The sequence below is a fragment of the Cannabis sativa genome, chromosome 2 (assembly GCF_029168945.1).
Source record: "Cannabis sativa cultivar Pink pepper isolate KNU-18-1 chromosome 2, ASM2916894v1, whole genome shotgun sequence".
NCBI classification, from domain to species: Eukaryota; Viridiplantae; Streptophyta; class Magnoliopsida; order Rosales; family Cannabaceae; genus Cannabis; species Cannabis sativa.
In genome coordinates, this window is record NC_083602.1 from 896,658 (window position 1) to 906,935 (window position 10,278).

Genomic DNA, 10,278 nt, shown 5'->3' on the forward strand with positions numbered 1-10,278 from the left:
GACGAAACGTGTAGTATATAAATTCCTTTTAAATCTACTTTTATTAATAAATTTAAAATGGTAGCAAAGAATAATAATAATATGAAAATTGTAGGAAGTTGATTTATTAATAGTAGCCACTTATAGTTTATCTAAAAATGAGGGTAAAATAGTCTTAATAATTTTCAACTTAAGATATATATGATTATGGAGTATATACGTAAGCAATATGATGTAAAATACAAGGGCATAACAATAATGTAGCCCAACTAGTTGTTTATGTAAGGGTAGTTTGGGAATTTTAATATCTCTGCAACACCTATATAATTCAATGTTTTCATTTCAACAAATTTCAAGATGAGTTTTTTATTTTGATAGGTAGAAAAAGTTCTTCCAAAGCATCAAATCAAAGCAAAGAAAAAATAGGTATGAATTATATGCTATCTTCTTCTCAGTTATTTATTTATTTATTTATTTTTTTGAATGGATCTTCTTTTCAGTTTTAATTACATAGCAATTATATTTAATACCATGCATGTTAATGAGAATTATTAATTTATAGCTCACCTATATATATATTCAAGGTCCGCCATACAAATTAGTAAGTCATAATAAAAAAAAAAATATATGGTATTTTTCAAAATCAATAAAAAAATATATGTAATTTTCAAAGAAAATTTTTTTTCTTGGACCTCTAGGCTAGGTGGGCTCTAGGCATAAGCCTAGCCCGCCTATATCTAGGGCCAGATCTAGGGCTAGGCCTGTATATATTATACGGTAAATACCTATTTGGTACCTTGTATTTTACTTATTACTTTATGTTTCTAATAATGATCACTTGTTACTTTTTATTTAGAGATTTTACACATTTGGTACCCTCTCTTTAAGTGGACATAAACTTTTAGGGAAATTTTACTTACACCCCAAAACTTATAAAGACACCTTATTTTAAGAATTTTTATTTTATATAAAATTTATATCTTTAATTGTATTAAGTTTTTTTAACTTTTTTCTTTCAATTTATATTTTTAAAAAATATATATCTTAAATAAAAATAAATTATATTTTAAATATCATGACAAAAAAATTAAAATAAAAAATTATATAAAATTTTATTAGAAAAAAATAAAAAAAAATATGAAACTAAAATCAAAATAAGTATTAAAATTAACATAAAATAATGTGAGGAAATTTTTTTAAAAAAATATTAAGGATAATTTTTAAAAAATATTTAAGTTTTTTTTTTTTTTAATAATAGGGTTTATTATCATTTTATGGGGTGAAAATAGAACTCCCCAACTTTTAGTAATTAATACTAAATTACCCTTCATTTTAATATTTTATTTGAATTTAAATTATTTTAAAATATTTTTTGATTTTATTTAAACAAAATAAAACTTTATGATTCAATTTCTACAACCAAGTTTTTTGATATGTGGGGGCTTAATTATATATTATAAAAATATTTATATTTGCTTTAGATAAAAAAAAAAAATTATAGAAGATATAATTTTGTGGGTTTTTTTTTACTATTTTTTTTGTATAGTTATTTTATTAAATAGAAGATATATAATTTTTTTCTTAGATATAGTTCTTTTTTTACTGAGGGCTATAGCACATAAAATCGAAGTTTTTTTTTTTCTTAATAGAGATAAAAGTGGAATTTGAATAGTATAGAGTTTTATTTTGGTTTATTATATAGGTGTTTTTATATGTATTAAGCATTAAGTATAACTAAATTAAATAATTGTGTTTTTTATTTTAGTTTTAAGAGCAATATATATATATATTATTTAAAAGTATTTAAAATATAAAAATTATTAATCTCATCATAACGCAACATTAAAGGAGAATTAATTAGGAATGTTTAACAAAAATTAATAGATTTACTTATGTAATTATATATCATCATGATAATATATGCACACATATAAATATTATACACATATGAAAAGTGATTTATAACACATACATGCATGTTATGTTTGTGTCTGAATAAGTATTAATTCTATAAACCGATACTAAAAGTATAATTTGTAGTAGTGAAAATGTTAATTAAATTAAATAGCTTATTAATGAAAAATATTATCAAAATCTTGCAGTGAAAACTATATATCAACTATAATGGCAACAAGGGAAGTTATATTTGAAGAGAACTTGAAAATTGATCAAGGGGTGGCTGGCGAATACCTTCAACTTATTCGTAGAATATGCGAAAAATTGGGAAAAATAAATGAAAATGGTAGGGGATTTTCACAAACCGCTGTTGCACTCGCTGATGTGGAAGCCTTGTTCGATTTGATATTAAGTACGAGTTTAGTAGAAAATTCTGTTAGGTTTCGATTTCGAACAGAAGATGTCTACTTGATTGGTTTTAAGATAGAACAAAATGGAAATTGGTTTGCATTCGAAGATACCAAAGAACTGATTCGAGGTTCACAATCCCTAGGGTTTAATAGTAGCTACCAAAAATTGGACAAAATGCCGATTGGATTTCAAAACCTCCGACAATCCATAATTAACCTAGCAACCGGAAATGATAGAAGCACATGGCCATATGATTTGACAAGAGTGATCATGTTTACATCCGAATCGTTGAGATTTAAACCTATAGCCGAGCTCATGCAGAGTGTTCTCCAAAATCCTCACGAAGAACCTCCCGTAATTATCGAAACTTGGGTTAAAGACCTAGTTCATAATTGGGAATATCTTTGTAAATTTGTGCATTTGAGTAACAGCAAAAGTGGAGTTAGGAAGGAAGATATATACAAACTCAAAGTAGGGTTACAAGCTAAACATTTAAAAGTACCATATAATTTCGATAGGGATTGGCCGTGCGAAGAGAGTAAACTTATTAAGGGAAAAGAAGTACCATTAGTTGAGTTAAAGATTGTTGTTGATAGAATTGTAAGCATAATGGGCATACTGGTTAAGTTTAAAGATTATTAATGCGTTGATATTATTCTAATAATGTTGTATGATATAATTTTAGTAAATTTATTTCAAACGTACGTCTTTAATTTGTATTGATCATATTGTTATGATGATTAATTCAAAAAGATTAATAAAAAAGCACACATTGACTGTGTTTTCGGTTTTCAGATTGTGTATTGTTTTCAAAAAAGAGAATAGAAAATAATTTTTTGTCTTAGGTTTTTTAGACTATGTTAAGAGTTTTTTTACTAAAAAAAAGATTTAATATTCTACACCATATCATGACATAAACCTATTCTACTATGGACTGGACCATATGAACCCAAACTTGGACCCGATCTAGCACTCCGGCTAGACCCCAGCCTGAACCCAGACTCGGACCCGAACCCGAATTCGGATCCACTCAGACTAACACCCGGACCTCTAACCCCAAACCCTAGACTCGAATCTAAACCCAGACCCAGGCCCCAGACCTCGAAACCAGACCCAGGATCTCGACCCGAACCCAAACTAGACTTGAATCCAAACTGTGGACCCCAACCTCAACTTGAATTCAGACCCCAGACCCACACCAGAGAACATGTAGAGTACTTTTATTCCAGTCAAATCACCAATGGTATTTAATATGTGCATATATAACAAATTCAGTTACATATATGTTATTATTAAGATTAATTTAACTGATTTTTCTTGATTCAATTACTTACTCAGTTTCTTATATAAGGTTACTAATAATAATTATTTTTATTGAAATAGTAAAAAATTAACTTTTTTTATAGTGGTACTTATTTGTGAAATGTGATATTGACCTATTTTAAAATATTTGCAAACTCTCATGAATCACTCAGTGGAAACACCATTATTTTTTTTTATTATTAAATTAAGTAGAACAACACCAATACATACATGTACTTGTAAGTAAATATAACATATATATGACCCATCTTATTTAAGTACAAATTATTTATTTAACATGTAGTAAATATATATAAAGTAACCACTATATATGATCAAACAAAGCATTAATTATTCATCTTTAAACTTAATCATTATGCCCATTATTTCTATAATTTTAGGAGGAATAATCTTCAAGTCAACAAGCTGTGTCTCTTTTTCACCTGGGCGATCCCTATCAAAATTATATGGTACTTTTAGATGTTTATCTTCTAAACGTTTTTGAATCTTTTTTAATTCTTCATTCTTAACTCCACTTTTGCTGTTACTCAAATGCACAAATTCACAAAGATCTTCCCAATTATGAACTAGTTGTTCAACCCAAGATTCGATTACGAGAGGTTTGTCGTGTTTGTGCAAAGCACACTGCATGAGCTCAGCTACAGGCTTAAATCTCACTGACTCAGATGTCATCATGATCGCTATGGTCAAATCATGTGGCCTAGCGTTTCTATCATTTCCGGTCGCTAGGTTAATTATGGCTTGTTTGAGGCTTTCAAATCCAATCGACATGTTCACGATTTTGGCTTTGTAGGTACTATCAAACCCAAGGGATTGTGAACCTTGAATCAATTGTTTGGTATCATCGAAAGCATACCAAATTCCATTTGGTTCCATCTTAAAACCAATTAAGTAGATATCTTCTGTTCTAAACCGAAACCTGACTGATTGACTAGTTTTGTCTATACTTAATATCAAATCGAACAAGGCTTTCACATCCGGGAGTGCAGGAGAGGTGTGTGAAGATCCCTTACTATTTTCGTTCATGTTTCCCAAATTTTGACGAACTTTATTGATAAATTGTAGGTATTCACCGGCCACCCCGATCTTAATTTGGAACTTTTCTTCAAATTTAATTTTCCTCATTGCCATTATTATTCAAATTTAACTGCCACTGCAAGATTTGGAAGCTATATTAATTTACATAGAAATATTAAAAGGCCTTGTAAACTATGTTATGAAACAAATTTCTTTTACAAAATTCTTAAAAAGAATTTGAGTGATTTGGAAGGTGTCTTGGATTGAGGAGTCTTGGGCAAGTGTCATGTCAATATAGGTGTGACATAAATTGATAAATCTCATTAACATGCATGCTATATTTAAGAGTTTTCGGGGATAAATTTTCTTCATTCTCATTTCACTTGTACTTAACTTTTTAAATTCAAATTTTAGCGAAAAAATCTACTAATAACTTTAGTTCTGTTAACCAAATTTGGTTTCTCATTCAACTGTATATAATTATGTACACATGGCACATTCTTATTGGTTTAGATATTTTAATTATTTAGATATTATAAAAAAATAGTTTTAAAATCATTTGAAATATTTAAAAATCAAATAGAAATTAAAAAGTTATATATATTAAATTATTTTTTCACTAAAATTTATTTCTCTCATGCTCTTCCCTTTCTTTTTGGTTCTTAGCTAGATCTGAAATCTCCATTTCCAGTTCCCCAACCCAGATGCCCATCTCCGATTGCCACCATCCTAATTCGATCCAAAAATACTAAGTCTCGATCCGTCCCCAAAATTCCCAAAGCCCTCTCAATATTCTCACTCTATTGCTCTTGTATTGGCAATCAACTTAGTTTTATGATTTGAGTTTGGAAGGCTTAGAGAATTTCTAGTTTATTTTTTGTATTTTTATATTTTTTTCTTATGATCGAAGAAAAATATTGGGTGTAGAAAGGATTTTTTGAAAAAATTAATTTTTTTAATATATTTTTATTTTAATTTCAAATTTTTTTAAAATACTTTTTCATAATATTTAAATAATTACATGATTTGGACTAATATAAATATATCATGTGTATATGAGGGTAAACATAAATATTCCAACTTAATAATTAATTAAGAAAAATAAATAGAAAACTAAATTTATAATCGGACTAAAGTTTGGCAAGTTTAGCCTTATAAAAAACGTTAAAAAAAATTAAGTACAAGTAAAATAATAATCACAAAAAATTTATATAATTACTTTGTATAAGTCATACCTGATTTTTGTTTGCTTTGATTAGATGCTTTGGAAAAAAAAAAATTCTTCTTTTTTTTAAGAAATTATAATAGTAATTTATATATTATCTTTATTAGCTCTCAAACTAAAATGAAGATAGACTTTTTTTTTTATGGAATATAATATATTGCTGCATTTATCTCATCTTGAAATTGGTTGAAATCCATTGCATTATTTATAGGGGTAGCGGAAAATTGAAATTCCCAAACTACCCTTACATAAATAAGTAGTTGGGTCACATTATTGTTATGCCCTTGTATTTTAGATCATATTGATTACGTACATACTTTATAGATATCTTAAGTTGAAAGTTATCAAGACAATTTTACCCTCATTTTTAGATAAAATATAAGTGGTTGATATGAATAACACATGGTGTGTTTGATAACATTTTTTTAATTAATTTTCTGTTTTTTAATTAAAAAAGTGAAACTATTTTCTAAAAACATGTTCTATAAAATCGTTTTCACTTTTTTTTTAAAAAATTTTTTATTTGAGAATCAAAATTTTAAAAACAAAAAAAAATTAATTACTTTCGCAATTTTTTAAATAGTTTTTATTTCTTAATCAATATTTTAGGCTCTGATCCTAACTTGGATCTTGGGACCCAGACTCCAGCCTCGGCACCAGTCCTAGACTTGGACCATGGCCCCGATTCCAGATCTGGACCTGGACCCAACTTAAATAAAATTAAAAAAATAAAAATGAAAATAAAAGTTATAGAACACATTATTATTTTCTGTTTTTTAAAATTAAAAAATAAAAATAGTTATAAAACACATTTTTATTTTTTAAAAACACAAAGTTTACTTTTTATTTTTGTGATTAAAAATTAAAAAACAAAAATGTTATCAAACACCCCTTTAATTTCTACAATTTTTATTTTGTTATTATCTATTAGTATCTTACATTTGTAAATTATTTTTGAATTTGTTGAAAAAAATTTGAATGTAATTATTTATACTACATTAACCAGACTCAATAATTTAGAATCTAAGTCTTATGTAATTTATTTAATATACTAATAGAATCTATATTGACAAAAATTACAGTATTAATAACATAAAATACTTATGATATTAAAAACTTAAGTTTAAATACTATAAACTTAAATCTTTAAGTACTTATGGATAAATATTCATTTAATTAATTATTTTGTATCATAGGGACCAAGAACGAACCCACATACATGTAATTAATTGTTATAATAATTGAACTCCTACAAAAATTAACAAATTTAGTAAAAGGGGTTATAATTTTGTTTGAAATTGACACTATTTTTTTTATAAGGGGAGATTACTTGAATTGAGAGTATAACTGTAAATATGTGCTTACTGTGCTAGCGTGACTCATATTTTTTTAAAATATAAGTCGTACCGTGTCAAGCTACAAAAATACAGACAGTGTTGTATCATAAGAAAAAAAAAAAGAATTGTGTCATGTCGTGCCAAAAATTTTATAGAGTAGACTTGATAAGACCTGCTAGCATGATAGTTTTGTGTCGTGCTTTATCCAGGTTGACTCATTTTTTTTTTAAATAGATCACCATATTTTCTTATACGAGCTCAAATTCATATTCCATGTTTTTGTATTTTATTACAATCGATAAACTAATTACTAAATTATATGTGTATTTTATAATTTTAATTATTTTTATGTAATTTTTTAACAAAAATAGCACATAATCAAATAAAAATAATTATAATTATTAGAATTTGAATATTATTATTCTAATTGGTACGTAAATAAATATTTACTAATATTATTATTATCAAATTATTAGGCTTTTTAATGTGTTATGTTTTTGAACTAATTTATTTGTGTTTATATGTCGTGTTTTCAGATTTGTTGTCCCTAAACTCATATTTTCTGCGTTTATTGTGCTTAAATTCATATTTTTTTTGTATACATATATATTATGTCGGCAGATTGTGCTCGTACTGATTTTATGGCGTGTCGAAAAATCTAATTTTTGTTTACAGTACTAACTGGGAACAGAAATATATATCTGTTATGGTAGAGTAGCTTTGTTTATTTTTATTAATTTAATTAAGATGGAAAATATATGGTTGTAGATGAGGATCATATATGTATATATGGCTGTAAAAGGAGGAGTATATATTCTCTTTCAAAACCATATTGATCACCTATATTCGAAGATACAAAGTGAGTAAGTTGAGAAGAGATATTTTTATTCTTGTGTGAAACCTACTTAAAAGTACTAAAAAGTATTATTCTTACGTGTTATATTTCTATTGGTATAATTAAATATTGGGTCTCATATAATTTATTGTAATAATTTTTAGAGTAATTAGTGTCAAAACTCTCTTATGTTATAATTTTTAGAGTAATTGGCGGCGAAACTCTCTTATGTTATAATTTTTATACAATTAAATAGTAAAACTTATAATATGAATTAAAAATGAGAATAAATATGTTAAATGAGATGAATATGATGAATTATCATGGAATTTAGAGTCCTAGGATATAATTAGTAAAAATTTCTAAATTATGAATGCTTTTTGTTTGTGATCGAAAATCAAGTCTGAAGTTTCAAGCTAATTTTTAACTATGATTCGTTCACTTTGAGGAGATATTATGAATAAAAGTTCTAGATCTCTCTTTCAACTTTCCCAAACATCTTGAATCGTCCGATTCCGAACAGTATTGGAAGAGTATAACCAAAACATTATCAGCCATCCCACTAGAAAGCTTGCTGCCAAAACTCAAGCTTCAAGCGCCGCGACACTAATTTTAAACTACAAAAAAAATAGTTTTTTTTTATATCTTTTTTTAGTTATATAAAGGTTTTTTTTCAACACTTTAAGAGAACGACTTTGGGAGTACAAAATATAGAAGCGAGAAGCGGCTCTAAAAACTTTCAACATATATTTTTATGAAGAGTTTTTCTTTTTCCTCTATTTGTTATTAGATGTTTTCAATAATTATGAGTAGTTATACTTTTTATTAGAGTGTTAATGGAGATTGTTTGACACTTTATTTTAGTTTTAATATAATTTAGTTCTTATTTCTCAACTACTTGTTAGTTTTTCTTAAGATAAAGTCTTATTGTTGTGGTTTCAACTTTTTGTTTCTTTTCTTATTTCCTATTTACACATGTTAATTTGATACCTTATCATGATGAGTGGGAGATGATAAAAGGAACACCATCACCACAAAAATAGCATCACCACTATTATCCATTAGATTAATAAGACAAACATGCTAAAATTGTGTCCTCATCATATCATATGAAACATGTTAAAATTGTGTTAATGAAGATTTGTATGTACATGTGTGGTGCATAATAAAGGATTATTTCATTAAACCACAAAATCAATTAGTTGTGGTGTTTAATTTTTCTACACATGTAAACGTGGAGTGATTATTAACGTACCATTATAAACACTACAAGAGAAGGTGTTTTTGCCGGCGCATTTAGTGACATGCGCCGGTAAAAGTTGTCGAGACTACCAAAATTGTGGAATCCCAAATTTATTTTGGGTTTACTTTTACCGGCGCATTTGTGCGCCGGTAAAACATTGCAATGCCGGCGCAGTGAAGTAAAATGCGCCGGTAAAACGTAACACCATTAGGCGCGAGAATTTGCCGCCTTTGATTTCATTTTTGGGGCGCATTTGTTCTTTTACCGGCGCATATATGCGCCGGCAAAAGGCTAAAAAAAGTTGGAGGGAAAATTCCCGCGTGTGTTTTATTTGGTAGGTGAGGACACTTTTACCGGCGCACTTATGCGCCGGCAAAAGTGTTAGTAAAACGCGCGTTTTACTGGTAGGTCAGAGTAAATTTTTTAAAGAACTTTTACCGGCGCAATTGGATGCGCCGGTAAAAGTTATAATATGTATCAGGGGGCACGAAGCCCCCTTTCTTCCCCATTTTCCTTTTCCACAAACAGCCGCCCCTCTCTCTTTCTCTCTGGTTCTCTCTCTCTCTCGTTCTCTCTCGTTTCACTCTCAATCTCTATCAAACTCTCTCAATCTCTCTAAATTTTTCTCAAAATCTCTCTTTCCCACTCAATCTCTCTTTGTTCATCTATTTTTTCCCCAAAAAAAATAGTCCGATCACCATTTGTCTTCACCACCGCCGGCTGCACCACCGCACCGCCGCCGTCCGCACCCCCCAAACGCCGGCTGAAAGGTATTTTTTAATTTTAATGTATTGTTTAAAAATTTAAATTTATATATATGTGTATGTGTATGGTATATATGTATGTATATGGATGTGTATGTATGTATATATGTGTATGTGAGTGTATATACGTATATTTGTGTATGTGTATGTAGGTATATATGTGTGTATGTGTATGTATGTATATATGTATGTATGTATGTATGTATATATGTATGAATATATGTATGTAAAATGTATGTGTATATATG

The 10,278-nt window shown here is 27.9% G+C and overlaps 2 protein-coding genes across 2 annotated transcripts; one reads left to right on the plus strand and one right to left on the minus strand.

Annotated features, from left to right (window-relative positions):
- The first annotated feature begins 227 nt into the window (after positions 1-227).
- On the plus strand, positions 228-3,080 carry LOC115719524 (uncharacterized). Its single transcript, XM_030648604.2, has 2 exons — positions 228-405; positions 2,082-3,080. Exon 2 carries the CDS (start codon positions 2,104-2,106, stop codon positions 2,926-2,928), a length of 825 nt encoding a protein of 274 aa, XP_030504464.2. The 5' UTR covers positions 228-405; positions 2,082-2,103; the 3' UTR covers positions 2,929-3,080.
- Positions 3,081-3,755: 675 nt separating this feature from the next.
- Positions 3,756-6,084, minus strand: LOC115719525 (uncharacterized). Its single transcript, XM_030648605.2, has 2 exons — positions 5,862-6,084; positions 3,756-4,762 (listed from the first exon to the last, which is right to left on the minus strand). The coding sequence occupies exon 2, from the start codon at positions 4,738-4,740 to the stop codon at positions 3,940-3,942; it is 801 nt and encodes a 266-aa protein (XP_030504465.2). The 5' UTR covers positions 4,741-4,762; positions 5,862-6,084; the 3' UTR covers positions 3,756-3,939.
- Between the last annotated feature and the right edge of the window lie 4,194 nt (positions 6,085-10,278).